The sequence below is a fragment of the Uloborus diversus genome, chromosome 9 (assembly GCF_026930045.1).
Source record: "Uloborus diversus isolate 005 chromosome 9, Udiv.v.3.1, whole genome shotgun sequence".
Lineage (NCBI taxonomy): Eukaryota > Metazoa > Arthropoda > Arachnida > Araneae > Uloboridae > Uloborus > Uloborus diversus.
In genome coordinates this window covers 146,306,094-146,322,669 of record NC_072739.1, presented here as the reverse complement: position 1 = coordinate 146,322,669, position 16,576 = coordinate 146,306,094, and the positions used below count along the sequence as shown (strand labels likewise).

Here is a 16,576-nt window from a genome sequence, read left to right as displayed (position 1 = left end):
ATGCGGTAAGAAAATTCTTATTCAATCTTTTAACGCACAAAACTTTACCAATAATTTTCTGTGAGGTAACAAACGGTGATCTATGTGCAACAAGTCGGAATGCCCCAAACTCATTTTTTTCTTGGGGGGGGGGGATTTTTGACTTGGTCAAATGAAATTCCAAACTTAAGCGAATGACAAAAATATGAACTGGTGTTGTCTTTTGCCAGCTAGGCAGGAAATTTTGGCTGCTCTGCTTCTCTTTTCCAACTGTATTGCAATTTGGTGCGAAGCAGTGCTGCCAGATTTAAGAACAGTAAATACGGGACAGGCTTCTAGAAGTGAAAAAGGGGGAGGGGGGGGGGAGATTTTTGAGGTTGCGGTCAATTACTGGGTAATTTTAATGGGTGCTTTCCGACGTAGAACGTCTCTTCCTTATAAATCTGAAAAATTAAATCGTTACACAGCTTTAAACTTTACAAAATGTCGCCGATCAAAGTATAAAAATCGTTTTCATTGTGATTGATAACGCATGCGCAGAGATATATTTCCAACATTAGTCAATGAGCAAAGAGGAAGCAATCATTCGGCTCCTCATGGTCTTCTGCAAAAAAAAAAAAAAAAAAAAAAAAAAAAAAAAAAAAAACGAAAATAATTTTTACGTTTGCTGTCACATGATTTTCTTATTGCTCTTTATTTCACATTTCTTTGTTTTACTTTATATTTTTCTCCATTAAAATGATGTCTCGTTTTGTTAAATATTGTTATTAGCTAGAATATGGGACTTTAGCCGTCCCGTATGGAAGTTCCCCGGGACGCGGGACAATTTTTCAAAATACGGGACTGTCCCTTGAAATCCGGGACGTCTGGGAACCCTGGTGCGAAGTCCGACTTCCACAGTACACAAATGCCACAAGGATCCTTTTATAGGGTAAGTAACCATTCACAGCACTACAACACATTCACACAAAGAAAGGACAAGAGCAGGAGAGAGAAAGTACACCCATTCCCGCACCAGCATTTGAATCCGGAACCTACCCACGCAGTCAGACTTCTTTGATCAATGCGATCGGCATAAAATATGAGAAAAGATTATTTATATTTTTTTGAATTGCAATTTTGGAATGCTGTCTCCAAATTTGACGAATCGTTAGACAAAATTTTCCGAGTCAGGAATTTTTTGGGAGGTCACAGTGACCACTCGTGACGGTGACCTTCCTTCTCGGTGCGCTCTGACAGTGGTGTTTGATGGAAACTTTCCATACTTTTCCGCTATAAATTGAAAAGCCTTGAATGTAATGTCTTTGATTTCATAAAATTCACTATCTTAACAGTACATTCATTAAGTACTTTTAATGAATGTACTGTTAAGAATTTACTGTACATTCATTATGAATGTTCTGTTCCGGGCCTTTTCTTCGCTGCAAGAGCTTGTCTATGAAAACAGGTACTGACGAGCTCTCCAAACTTAAATTTTTAAAGAGTGAAAACTCTCAATTTACCGAATGGAACTCTGAGTTTTGCCGAATGATGATGATTTTGCCGAATGCGACTTCAAATTCTGCCAAATAAAATTCCATTTTTTTTCGAATGAGGATAACTTTGCCAATTTGTCAAAGTGTGTCGAATAAGGAAATTTTTGGGAAGTCACAGTGGTCTCCCGTAACCTCCAATTAGAGGGCACCCCTGCAAGTACATTGAAGCAGGTATAACTTTTCAAAAGTGACCCACTACCCTAAATAAACTTATAAAGCACCTTATAGTAATATTTGATATTTGACTCTATTAACTTGTGACCTTACATCGGGTGTCGTGCATTTATTCACACAAGTACATAAGTGAATATTAAATTTAAAATGTTTCAGAAAAGGATTAAAATATAGTTTGGTCATTTATTTCAATATAAATATATTTGGATCGGGGGGAGGGTGAACACATATTATTTCTTGTTTTATATCTTTTCTATTCTGACGCTCAATCGGAAGAAAAGCGAATGATATAAGAGGCGAGATTTGTACCCATAGCAACCATTTTTAACTGTCACTGGTTTATCTCTAACGCACCTCTTTTCTTCTCCGAATATCTGAAAGGTTTTGAGTAAAAATGTCGAAAAATGACAGCACGCGGCAGTTACCATTTATTTTTTGTATTCCTGTCGTAGTTAAGAGGGAAAAATGGCGACTTTCACCTTTAATAGAAACGATGAGCTTGAAATGCATTTTATGCCATCATATCATCGCTATGAAGAATTTATTTATGTTATCGCATTTTTTTGACTCGTAAGAGCAGAATTTGTGAATTCAACCAACGTCGCACAGTTGCAACATCATGGCTGCAACATTGTTACGTATATTTACAATTCCAATAACTATAGGAGGCGCTGAGGTCACAGGAAAATGGCGGCTGAAAGAGGTAACACAAACAAGTGCCGTATCGTATAATTGGCTTTTAAGCTTAGAGGATGAGAGTTGGTTTAGAGAGTCCAAACTTATGTGTAGTTTAAGGTAGACCTTTGATTCTAAAACAGGCCATACAGTGTAATAAATGGGATTGAGATCTAGCGACTAAAGCGTCCATTCTAAAGATATCATGTCAAAAATAATGCGCTTGCACCACTCTTGTCTTTTTGGCCGTAGGAACTGGTGTGAAGTCAAATTGAAATGTCCAGTCTACATTGCCATGCTGAAGTGCTCTTAGGTCCACATAAGTCCAACAACTTCTAAACTGTCTTTCTGGTACACTTTTTGATTCATTTTATGGCCCTCATCCACAAAAAACCAAAGATTTTTTTTTTGTCCTAGCAGCGTGTGCACTGCACACAGGTGGCCAAGGTAAGGGGGGGGGGGCGTAGGCCGCAGACATTTCTATTACTCAAGTAAAATTTATCAAGAAGTTCGCAGAGCAAAACTTTAAATTAGTCGAATAGACTTAATAAGCTGAATTTTATATCTTATTAAAGGGGGTAAGAGCTGTAAGTAAGTTAAGTAAGAGCTGTAAGTATGAGTTGGCTGAACGGTAAAATCAGAGAGTGAAAGGTATCTCTTCCAGTGTGAACCTACGGCCCGTCTCAAACGCTTCTGGCATCTTTGGAGTCATAATAATGCCTGAACTGTTTGGAGCTCGTAAAACTTCTGTTTGAGCTGTTTTTGCCTTTAATCGTACTTATCGGTCACAAATTCCCATCTTACGAATAACTTCTCTCATGGAAACCCAAGAATTTCATTGAACTCACTTTTGGATGACCTGACGATTAAGTTAAATGTTTACTGTTCGTTTTTGAACACTTTCCGTACATCGGCTATCATTTTCAAACCATTTGAAGCAGCATACCGCATGAAATACTGTTAGCTGAGGCACAACAAGCAAACGAACTGTCGTTCTACTTGGTTAAACATCTTTAAAATAGCAGCTCTTTTGCTTAAAACTGTAATTATTTTCTAATAAAATGCAAGACGAAAATAAATAATACTTTACTTCCATTCGATGATGCAATCTTTGTCCGATTTTTTTTTTTTTTTTTGCCGCACCCTGTATACTGCCATGCTAAGCTCAAAAGTGGAATCTGCAGTTGAGCTCAAGCTGAGATATTGTGTTTTGAAGTTTGGCTCTTCCATGCATTTGTTTCAGACGTCTTTTTTTTTTTCAGAATGTTTTAACAAAATAGTTCCTGATCAAATGACCCTAAAACGTTTTATTTATTAAGTAAAATACGAAATAGAGAAAAACTTGGTTATAATAACTCAGTTTTGTTCAAAAGTGCAGGTATGACTACTTATACTATTGTGCTTAACACGACCGTTCAAATAAACAGAAACTCTAGTTTAAGTTTTGGTTCAGCTTTAGAAACCAGTACGCAGTTTTAGATTGGGGTTTCTGTTGAAAATAAAAATAAAAACCAATTTAGTTTTTATTTGGACTTAGACTGGATTGGAAAAAACCAAAACTCAATAGCTTTTATTTTCAGAAAGTAAAATTACATTGCAAGGAAGGGAAATCATACTTATTTTTCTCTCAAACAATATCAATCATTTTTGAAAGTCAAAAATTACAATTATTATTTCAAGTTTCAAAGGCATTCTAAAAAATAAAATTTAATTGCTATGATTGGACACAGCTTACCCAATATTATTGGTTGAACGACAACTTGACTTATTTCTAGTGTTTGACCAAGAAAGCTCTCAGTTATCAAACAAAAATGTTTTTTTTTCTAGTTAAACTTAACTTTATGTTAACTTCTGTCAAACAGAAAAATAAGATGTTTGGATTGCGTATATTTTTTAATGCTTAACCCTTAATATGTTCCCAGAAAAACAAAGCTATTAAGAAATCCTATTTTCATTCATAAAAAAATCAATTTTTCCATTTTTTCCCGGAAAAAAAACCGGTTTTTTTCCCTCCACTTAAAAATTTCCGGAAATTTTACATATCTAGCAGTGTGTCACCGACGTCGGTATCCTCGTTGGTTTTGGCCTCCTTTGTCACTCCTAAAAGCTCCTCTTCCAGTGAGTTCTGAGCTGTGTGAGTTTAATAACTTTACTTCTGGTGAGAGCTCTGGAACCAATCGCATAAAATGTCTCCAGCGGCCCAAGCTCGATTATTAGCACGCTAAAAAGCAGTTGATTACGCGTAATCTGCAATCTTTAGGCGTTTGGTTTTTGAAAGAGGGAAAATTTTATCTGAATAATTTTTGTCGTCATGGTTGCAAATCGTCTGCGGTTTGCAGATTTTACATCAAAAAACTTTTTTTTTTGTGGTATAAATCATGTTTTTCAGAAAAAGCACCACTTCTTTCCTCCTAAAAAACTTGCTACATTGCATATTTTTGCACTGATTATTACTTTCGGTAGGTTTAGGATTTTATTGAAGTATTTTTCAGAGATTTCAGGGCGCTATGCAATCAATCAACAACATTTTCTTACCAAGCAATCCCTCCTCAAATCAGTACCAAATTAGTTTCAAAAATACGAGGTCCGCACTCTATGTTCCATTTTGTAAGGACTTCTCCACCACTAATCGTATAAAACAGACTTTTAGCTAACAGATCGGGAATCCTCACAAATAGGTCTTTGTGGTCGAGTCCTTACAAAATCGAGTGAGGCTTCAGAGTAAGCCAAGCTCTGGATTTTCGAAACGAATTTAGTACTGATTTAAAGAGAGAAGGATGGAATGACTAAAGGTTGATCCGGTCCTTACGAAAAAGGAGCATGAGGTCTTTGTGGTTGAGTCCTTACAAAATCGAGTGAGACTTCAGAGTATGGATGCTCTAGATTTTCAAAACGAATTTAGTACTGATTTAAGGAGAGAAGGATGGAATGACTAAAAGGGTGGTCCGGTCCTTACGAAAAAGGAGCATGAGGTCTTTGTGGTCAAGTCATTACAAAATCGAGTGAGACTTCAGAGCATGCAAGCTCTGGATTTTCGAAACGAATTTAGTACTGATTTAAAGAGAGAAGGATGGAATGACTAAAGGTTAATCCGGTCCTTACGAAAAAGGAGCATGAGGTCTTTGTGGTTGAGTCCTTACAAAATCGAGTGAGACTTCAGAGTATGCAAGCTCTGGATTATCAAAACGAATTTAGTACTGATTTAAAGAGAAAAGGATGGAATGACTAAAGGTTGATCCGGTCCTTACGAAAAAGGAGCATGAGGTCTTTGTGGTTGAGTCCTTACAAAATCGAGTGAGACTTCAGAGTATGGATGCTCTAGATTTTCAAAACGATTTTAGTACTGATTTAAGGAGAGAAGGATGGAATGACTAAAGAGTGGTCCGGTCTTTACGAAAAAGGACCATGATGTCTTTGTGGTCGAGTCCTTACAAAATCGAGTGAGACTTCAGAGTATGCAAGCTCTGGATTCTCGAAATGAATTTAGTACTGATTTAAGAAGTGAAGGATGGAATGACTAAGGGTGGTCCGGTCCTGACGCAAAAGGAGCATGACTTAAGAGTGTGCAATCTCAGGGATATTTAAAACAAATTTGGTATTGATATAGGGAGGGAAGGATGGACTGTTTGGAAGTAAAGGTGTTAATTGATAGTATAGCACCCTGAAATCTCAAAAAGGGTGTCCAAACAAAATCATAAAGTCATCAGTATCAATAATCTGTATGAAGTTTCCAAATGCAGCATTCGAACTAGTTTGGGAGGGAATATTTGTTATGCACGTAAGGAAATCATGTAGTGTCCACACGAATCTTTTTTTTTTTTTTTGTATATAAAGTAAACGCACCAGCAGAGGTCAGGGCTTCAGTAGTTGCCACTTCAAGGTTTATATTTGAAAAAATAGGATTCCAGGTCTCCCAATGGATTCAAAAGTGCATCAAACGCAGAGCCTAATCATTCTGATATTTGACACGGAGCACATTTCTATTTCAGGGATCGCTCAGGACCCAACTAAGATTTTTGAAGACACTGGGCATAAATTTCATCTTGTGCCGTCCCCCCTCATTCCCGCTTATTCTATAAAATGAAGCTAAAAATATTTTGAGACTTGAATATTAATACAACCATCCATGCTAAATTTGGTGGTACTTCATATCACAATATAGTAAAAAGTAGAAGAGATATAGTATACGATAATTGTACAAGATGTGGTTAAATTTTGCCCGTTGCAGTAAACCATAAATGTCAAAATTATCTGTGATATAACTTTTAATAGTAAATACTGACTAAACTTGGAATGGTTTTGGGATTTGCAAAGAGTTCAATTTTTTAAGGGGAATTTTTATCAGTAAATAAGAGATTTTTTTCTTGTCTTGGCATTTGCAAAAATATCAATGATATCATTGTACTCTGGATTTTGAGTGAAATCATTATTTATATTTAATTAGCATGATAACTTAAGGGGATTTTGGGCCCCCTAAAATCTAAGAGGAGGGGGCCTGTGCCCCGCATGCCCCTGCGTTAATCAGGCTCTGATCCAACGTTAAGGAGGTATTACTGCACGTATGAATCCATTGGGAAACCTGGAATCCTATTTTTTTCAAATATAAACCTTGAAGTTGCGACTACTGAAGCTCTCTGAAGCACTGGCCCACTAGTGGTGTGTTTACCTTACAGTGCGCTATCTGACATTGGATCCCTGTAATTGTTTGATGGTTAGATTAAAATGTCTTTCGTGAAGTCAAAAGCCGTGCATTGCTGAAAGTGGAAATTGCTGTTCAAACTGTTGGTAATTTAAATCGCGTTAATTTAATAATTTAATAATTTTTGGTGAAGAGTCGACAGGTTACGAGCTGCTTTAACTATGTTTTATCCATCTGATTTATTTAGCTAGTCTACACTCTACATGAAAAAAGAAAAGAAAAAATCTTATAAAAACGGGTTGTCAAACGTTCCAAAGAAACACACATAAATATCACATTAAAATATTTTTATTAAAAGAAAAATACATTAAGAATATAACATAAAAGAAATGAAACGTTGTGAAAGACATTTTATGAAGTAAAGTGTAAATTTTCTTTTCAAATTTAATGTAAAATTTTAGACATCCACTTATGAAAGACATATTAATAAGATTTTTGAAAAGCAGCTATCTTAACATTTGCTTTAGCCTAAGGGGTTGAATTAGACAAAAAAGAACTTCCAGCATTTTCAAATAATCATTTTCATTTTTTCATGTAATTAATTTTTGTTAAAAACCGCCATGTCAAAGAAAAATATTCTTACATAGATTCACCAGAAAAGATTGAAAAACTCAAACATTCTGCAAGAAAAAAAAACTTTTTGTTTTAAAATTCTGTACTGCATTCTGCTCTTGATCTTTCAATTTCTTTTCGTCATCAAAGTAAAAATCTGGCTTCTTAAAAGATTTCTTAATGTTTCGAATATTTATTAAGTACCATAAAAAGGTGGAGCAATAATAAATACATATTAAAAAAGTATATTTGTGCAAAAATAAAGTGAAAAAAATCGTTCAGATTTTTTGTAGTTAATTAAACATTTAAAGAGGACATCGATTAAATTTTTGTTTTCATAAAATTTCTTTTTTTCCTGACACAGTCTCTCACTGAGAACATGCATTTTTTTCGGAGATCGCAGCCGCAATGACTTTAGGTAAGGAATGTAAAAAAATGGAACTGAGAAGCAAAGGAATTTAATTTAATTTGCCTTCGCTATGATTTTATGTAAGGGGTGCTTGAAAAACGGCGTAAAGAACCAATCGTATATTTTAATTGAATTTTATTATTTGAAAACAGAACTTGATTTGGAGCAAGAAATTAAAACTATCGTTAACTGCTTCAGTAACACATGGTGCATTAACAAGCCTGTAAAAATGTAAAGAAAAATATTCAAAATATTATCGTTTTTTTTTTTTTTTTCAAATAATTTATTTAGGTTACAGCAGAAATTCATAGCGCGTTCAATGTTTTACTTCACAGTTAAACTTTCGAACTTAAAAATATTACGTGATAAAACTTTTCACACTATCTATTTTTATGTGAGGAATATCTAAATACTTATTTTTACAAACGTCAATTGCTTTGATGCTTTAAATGGTGATTTTAAATTGTTTCTGCATCCTTGAAGTGTTATCAGTAAAAAGTTCGTATCTACATAAAATACCTTCTCTTTCCAGACAAAATTCTCATGGAAGACTTCTATACTCATGAAAACACTGATGTGGAAGTGAAGTGAAATGACAGTTTTCTATTTCTTTCATAAAGTAAGGATATAAAATAGAGATGACATGCTATATTTTACTAAGAAATTGAAGCCGTAAGTTGGACCTGGGGTATCTTAAGAACTTTAGCTTTACGCTAAAGGTCTTGGGATACATTAATTCAAAATATTGCATTATTGAATCTGAATTGGTAGTTAATTTAAACTTTGGTAATGTTGCACGTTTAGTCTAAGCTCCCGTAATACTTTTCACTTCAGGTTCCCACGTATCTACCACTATTTGTGATTTAACCAGTTGGATAGAACCCTGAAGACAGCTCTGATTTTTTGACCCAGATCAGAAAACGGGAGATCCCTAGTCCAGCACCCCCCAGAGATATCGTTTCACTTGACTTTGTGACCCAGAGCATATTTAACGTCCCCCAGTCACCATTAATGAAGACTATGGATCTTCGACGTGCTAGGATCGAATCCGGAACCCTCCGGTCACAGGTTCGATGCCTTACCGATCAGGCCATTACGACCCCTCTCCCCTCGGCTCTCTACTAAGCGCTTGAGTGACCGTGCTTCATTCAAACGCCACGCCTGTTTGTAACAGAAGGCATGTAGAGAAACATAAGATCTATGCTCCTTCCCGCCTATTATTCCAATAGAGAGCGCTGCAAGCGCTAATTGAATTAAGTAATTAGATTACGGAAAAATTTAGTGGCAACACAGAGTTTTTGAGAGATGCAATAGAATTCGAAACACGAGCGCAAGCTCCGTGGAAGCGAGTAATTCGCTGTTTAAAATAAATGATTTATTTTTAATCATCAATATGTAAATATGTACATAGTCTTCAATAAAGATGTTAAGTTTTCTTCGAGTCGTGATAATCTGAATCTATCACTGAACCACCGGATTGACAAGAATTCATTTTTTCCCACAAGGCAATGCATTCATTCTGTGTTCTGATATCGCTCATTCCTTTCAAAACGTCATATCTCAAAAAATAGCAATTTTTAGTTATGCCTTTTTTTGACATTTCGTTAATTTCAAAATTTAAAGTTAGAAATTAACCAATAAACAATTTGATTTGTACTATTTAAATCCATCGCCATAGTAATGCCATCAGCGGATTGCTACCAGGTAGTTCTGTCCTCCGTACCGGAAGTCAACGCGAGCTTTTGCGAAAGTTCACTTTTGAAGCAAATTCTATAGGCATTTAGTATAACGTGGACGTTGATGAAGCTCGTTTATGAAACTACATTAAAATGTGAACTAAAATGTAAACTAATCCACCAACTCCATTATTTATCACTAATCTCACGAAACGATCACGTTAGCGTAACCCCGCCCATTTTCTGGTGGGTATGCATCGCATTTCGATGTATCCCATAACTGTGGCTACAATTTCATCTCCTTATTTATTGAGATGGTTCAAAATCTCACTAGAGACTCTCTAGTGCGGTTTTGCTCGCTTCGTCTCTTTTAAATTTCCTTACTCTATGATTTATTTACAGTGATGAATGATATTATTTGCATCTTGATGAACAATATTTTCCAAAGATGATGATGCACGAAACGTCTGTACTAAATTAAATTAAATTAAAAATGAAGGAATTTCAAAACCTAATTTTAAAGTCAAAAAATCTGCTGAATGTAATTTCATTACAAAAGGTTTCCCGGTAAGGACAGTCAAGATTTTAAAAAGAGCACAACCTAATTGCAAAATGGCAAATATTGTCACATTACTACAGACTTACGCTGTTATTTCTGTTGTTTTGACCTCAAATTTACCTTCCCTTCTCCCATGTCCTTGTTGTCTTGAAGATCGGATGCTTGTTTTTGATTTTGTGCTTTCAATCGTATAAGAGGAAGAAGATAGTTCATTTATATATTGTGACAATTTGGTTCGTACAAGTTCAGACAATCGCGTTTTAATATACCTTGATAATCACTTAGATATCGACGAAAAAAGTGCAATACATATCAATAACATTCACGTTTTAGCCGAGATTTTGAATTCCATCCATCGTTGCTTAAAGCCTGTGCATTTACCGATTATGTTGTTCTGGAGGGTCGGGGGCATCAACCCACGAACCACTACCAACACATGAAACATGTTTGTTGAGATTAAATGTGGCATTCCTGAAACATATAATACTTACCCATTGTAATGATAATGATATACAAAAAGTAGCCATTTCGCAGTTACACGGTTTGCTTTTGTAAGTCGTAAATGTATTCCAATTCGGACATGGTATTTTTGATGATGATAATTAATGAAATGTTTTTTTTTATCTAAAGTAATCTTCGTGCTCTTTTTAGACTGGCTCTCTGGAAACTAAATATATAAAGCAGACGGTATATTTATAATAATAGTTGACTGGTAAAAGCATAATTGAGTTTACATTGGGGGAAGGGAAAAGAATTAATATGTTTCTTCTTTTCTGGCGCGAAATGGATGCAACATTGGCGAGATACATTAGTGTTTACCGGTACTGGGTAGCTTATCACCAATTATCCTTTAATGATCGTTGGTGGATCAAACAATTGACATTCTAATTTATTTAACCCTTCGGATGGAGAATCCATCTTTCATGCGGATATAGCTTAGGGTTAGCATTCATTAGTGGAGCTTTGCGTAAAAGGTTAGTCGGATTGAAAATTTCAAGCATGATCTCAAAATATGCACAGCAATATTTTTTTATATTTTGTTTTAGTTGTTTTGAATCAAGGCAAACAAAACTAAATACAAGTAAGTTAACTAGTACGTGGAAAATTCAAAGGAAAATGTAATCCATCTTAGAGAGGAAAGTTCCTCAAAGCAGGGGGAGGATTGATATTCCGTTCGAAGGGTTTATAGTAGAATCAATGCTCTCAAATGAGCACGCAGATGATTAAATGCAGTCGGTTTAGTTCCAAAAGTGAAATTAATGTGGCGTGCGTCAAAGAACACATAACCCAACTTTGCTCCCGAGCCATGAGGTTCTTTTTTGAGATTAAAGCACTGGGTTACCATCACCAAGGTCGGTGGATCAAACCCCGTCACGGACATGCACCGCTCACCCCGCGTCCACATCCTTACGCCACACTAATAATGAGTTTTGCGTCCTTCCCCCATTGTCTGCTTCTGCAATTGATGGCAGTTACTTCTGTCTCAATTTTGAAATTACAATGACTGACAAAAAGCCAAATTTCGTCCACCATCTTGGCGGAAGAAGTTTTCTTTGTCATTCCGGCAAGATTATTCCAAAGAGTTGTGTCTTTAGGAAGATGAAATAAATGAACATGATTTATGATTCCTTTTCCCTTAAGTAAGATAAGTTTAGAAATCATCTTGGAAGCTATCTTGGATGTTTTCTTTGTCCGAGTCATTCACATCTTCGGCAACTGAAAGCAAGTTGACGTTCTGGGTATCTTGAGATCGCCGCTCGCTACTATTCCATATCCCAAAGCAGAGATACAACAAGGTGCCTGTAAAGAAGATAACAAAAATGTATGAATGGGTTTGAGAAAAAAATTAATAAATAAAGTTTTTGCAATGAATGAATGAATCAATCAATCAATTTCGCTTTGAATTATAAATTGTTGTTTTTAAAACATTTTTCGTTTTTTTTTTTTTTGAATTTTTATGTTCTATAGTTGATTGCTCAAAGTTTTAAAATCATCATCATGGTATGCTTGACACCCGTTTAGGGATTTAGCACTCTTTTAAAGATACTGTCAGGCTACTCTCCTCTTGGCCGTGGACCTCCAGTTTTCGATCTTAATAACACAGGTTTCGCAGTTCAAACTGTGGACCCATCTTATTTTCGGTCTACCCCTTAGTCGTAGTTCAAAAGGGACCTGCATTGGACACTTTCAAAGCAGCTCTATCACTTTCAATTCTAAGGAGATGGGCCCATCTCATTCTGTTCAGTTTATTAAATTTTAAAATCTCAATAGCAGGAAACGACTATTTCTGGGACTCTTTTTAAAAAATTTTTTCTACGATAGTGAAAAAGTCTATGAAATGAAACCCAAATCAAATTTATTTTTTAAATGTCAGTTAATATATATACATATATATATACATATAGATATATATTAAATGTATAACCCATACTCTTTCTCATGATAACAAACTCGAGGTCTTTTGAGCTACCTCTAAATATCAGAATTTTCATTTCAAATTTCATATTTTGTGTTTTTTCATCAAAAGGAACAAACTACAAAAACTTATAGCCTTTTTTACACTGGCACCTTTTTTGCACCACCCTAATGTACAGTCAGACTCTGTCTAGTGATGCCATTTGGTAGCATTAGTTTTTGACTAAGATAATTTAACATTTTCTTTTTCAAAAATGACTCCGAAAAATAAAAACTGCACATACATTGAAAAGTAAAATTAATTTTGAGAAAAGAAAGAAAATGTTTGCTTTTCCGGGTTAAACAACGAGCCTTCTGAAATGTTCTGACACCAAGTATGAGCCAACAGTTAAAGTGAGTGGTAAAAATGCTTTTGGAAAAATTTTCACACTGATTAGAGCCCAATAAAAGATTCTAAGTAACGTTTGTAAACTATTAGCTAATACATGAAAAATAGCTTTTAGTTAGGCCTCTAAAACTAATAGCCCTATAAAAAGTAGATGTAATTGAAAAATCTTGAGCATTATCTGTATAACATATGAGACATTGAGAACCGTAAGGATGTAAATGGACTTTTCAAATATTCAATTAAAACGCATGCCAAATTCAGACCTCAGATCATAGGTACGCTTTCATTGAATTCCCTCGCCTCCAAATTGTGCGGTCTAGCAGCATCTGTAAGGCTACTATTACCATCTCCGGTCATCTTACTACTATTATATCTTACTACTATTATATATGCGAAAGTTTGTCTATATGGATGTATGGATGTTTGTTACTCTTTCACGCAAAAACTACAGAACGAATTTTGATTAAACTTGACAATAATATAGCTTATGCAGCAGAATAACACATAGGGTAGTTTTTATCCCGTTATGGGGGGCAAAACCCCCTTAGGGGCAATAAAACAACTTTCGTATAAATTCTCTAATATGGGGATGTTGCACATATTTACATTATATGTCCATCGAAAGCTCTGATTTTTCTGCTAAAGATGGCACCTGTTCAAAATTTCTAAGTAGAATAAAAAACAAGTTATGAGCTTTTTAGTTCCATGTTCGAAGGCTTTCCTCAACTCAATACAGTATTTAGTGTATCATCTCAAGTCCCTGTCGATAGCGACAATTGTTGTATCGTTGACTATCTTTGCTTTTCGTGACTGTTCAAGGCTTTTCTCAAGTCAAGTCTTGAAGTAAGGTTTCTGCACAAGATTGGCAAATACTACATGAATTTGGCTGATTATTTTCCATTTTAATGCAACATTGAGGCAATTAATGCGTTTTTTTTTTTTAAATTTATTTGTGTTGACTGGGTATTTAATCGATCAGCAGGAATTTAGCCAAACTTTTTTTTGTGGAATCATTTCAATAGCTAAGGCATTTGGAAGTTTTTTCAACTGTCGCTGTTTGTGAAGCTAAAGAGTACGCAATACTGTTTCTCGCTTTTCACCATGTGTAAAAATTCCACCAAGTTAATTTTGGTAAAAAGATCATTAAGTATTATGAGGTATTGAAGTTAAAATTAATCCGCCAAATTAGTGAAACAACATTCTTAAATAACATTAAAACTACTATTAAAATGTAAATTAATCCACCAAATTCATTTTTTATCTCCAGTCTCACCACGCGACTACGATAGTGCATTGGCAAATTTATTTAAAATTTTTATGAAGCTTTTCATTTTCTTTTTTGTGTGTGTATTTTTAAGGGTTAATGATGCTAATTAGGATTTTGTCGAATTAATGTCCCTACTTTAATGGTGACAATAAAGAATATTGTTCTTTCTTTCTTTTTTTTATTTTGTTTTTGTTTTTTGTTCTATCGGACCTGTACTGATGAAGATTTTTGAAAATAATCATGAGCCGGTGTAGCGCTTGATATTATTTGACGAAGATTGGGAAGAGAACTGTTTCACTTTATTTAAGAATAGTTGACCTCACTTGAATTGGATTTTTCGAGAATTAACCAAAGTAACTTCTTTAGAACTCCTAAACGTTTTCGTGAAATATTTTGTGTAATTTTTTGGGTGTCCTCCCAGTTTCGCCGACATTTCATTTACCCCTCTTCCTCCTGATTTTCAATTTTAATCACACCTTTTGATACATTTAAAGGGGCAGGCAATTTGAAATGTCAGCGAAACTGGAGACAAACTTTTTTTTGGTAACTATTTGACCTCTGCCTGTGTTGACCGTTAACTTGAATCGATTGAAAAAAAACTACATCAACGTGAGCGAAGCCGCGGGTAAAAGCTAGTAAAACATATAAGAGTTTCTCTTACCAATTGTTGTAGTTATCTTCACATTAAAATTTTGGCACAACAACATTTTACTTCTAGGTGCTTCTTATGAAATGCATGTGAAGGTTTGAAACGAGTTTAGAAATGTGTGTTTTCTTACCAATAAGGGACCATACGAAGAACACTATCCAAGCTGTTGATGAAAAAGCTAAAAGCAGGTGTACGTCCATCCATATGGCACAGAGAGGAAGAAATGGCACACATGGAACTTTGTTGCGAATCCTTGGCTTGTGCTTTGGCTGACGACATATGGCGGCAGAAAAGCCAATGATAGTGACGAACAGAACGCAAGCCACGAGTTCCGTCCACCACCGACTTCTGGGCAAGAGTCTTGGAATGTGGAGAGTCACAACTCCCATGAGTAACATGACGAGCATCGCTGCGGCAATAAGTCCAGCTGCTGTAGCTGCAGATCTGTGCGTAGGCTCTTCTTTAGTCCAGTGCGGGGACATTTCAGACAGACATGTGACGTAAGACTCGTCGACGAAATCCACGGACAGGGATCTGGGGTGCAGAGAGCCGTAATCCATCTTGCCCCGAACAGATTCTTTGACGTTGTCTTTTTCGGTCTGAGTTTCTCTGTTCGTTTGCTGTTCGGGGACTTTGGTTGTTTCAATGGTGGAATCTTCTTCAGACAACTCCAGCAAGTCCGTCGGAGTTCGCAGCTGAACTGAAACGCCGTAGCGGAGACACAGAACACTTACAGCAACGGATATGCAAGCAAATAATGTCCCGATTCCCAACACATGAGCCAAGATTTTCACATCGCAGAAGAAAGAAAGCGAACAGCACATGATACCGGTAGACAAAAGCGTGTGGCATTGTGTCCTGCTTAAAAACTTGAACAGGAGACCGTCATTCGTCAACGACTGGAGCAGTTTCACCAAGGAGAAGACCGATGCTGCTGCTGCTGAAACCAATCCCGATACCGCCCCTACGGTCGCGAAGTATTTCATTCCAGTGACGCTTCTGATGTCGAAAGCTTGCAAGATAGGGCCCCGGATTTCCAGCAGTGAATATGGCACTAGCAGAGTGAGGACCACGGACATAGCAAAAGTGGCTAGGAGACCAACCAGGAAGATCAGACTGACGACTGTGGGAAATGTACTACCCCGGTGCGGAGAATCTCTTGTGAATATGGCGATTATGTCATAGCCAACAAAGGCAAAATAGCAGAGGGAAGCAGCAGAAAATATCTAGAAATGAAAAGAAAAAAAAAAACTATGTAATGGATGACCTACAATTTACAATACTCAACTGAATGTAAGCCATTTCTAAGGTAATTTTTTCTACTAATGCTAACTAAAGTTATTTTTCGAATTCAGATCAGTCAAAGGCATAAAGTTAATTTGGGCTTTAAGGCTATCGAAAATATTATTTTTTTTCTAGCCCTCCCCCTTTTTTGAGTGCAGGGTTTTGCTCGGGTATTTAAACATTATACTCCCTTCAGCCTTAGAAAGGTATTCACTAATCCAGGTCCGGATCTATAAATTTTGGGCCCCAAAATAGGTAGGGCCCCTCCTCAGAGGCCAGCAGCGTATACTTGCAACGTTAATAAGTCTCCGTGCT

The 16,576-nt window shown here is 36.0% G+C and overlaps 1 protein-coding gene across 1 annotated transcript in view; it reads right to left on the bottom strand.

Annotated features, from left to right (window-relative positions):
* Window positions 1-11,909: 11,909 nt before the first annotated feature.
* Window positions 11,910-16,576, bottom strand: part of LOC129230550 (cationic amino acid transporter 2-like) — a 121,988-nt gene continuing 117,321 nt past the window's right edge. Inside the window, exons 5-6 of the mRNA XM_054864954.1 lie at window positions 15,108-16,203; window positions 11,910-12,058 (exon numbers count right to left, since the gene is read on the bottom strand). Coding sequence (XP_054720929.1) covers window positions 11,910-12,058; window positions 15,108-16,203 — 1,245 coding nt within the window. The remainder of the gene's footprint in view (window positions 12,059-15,107; window positions 16,204-16,576) is intronic.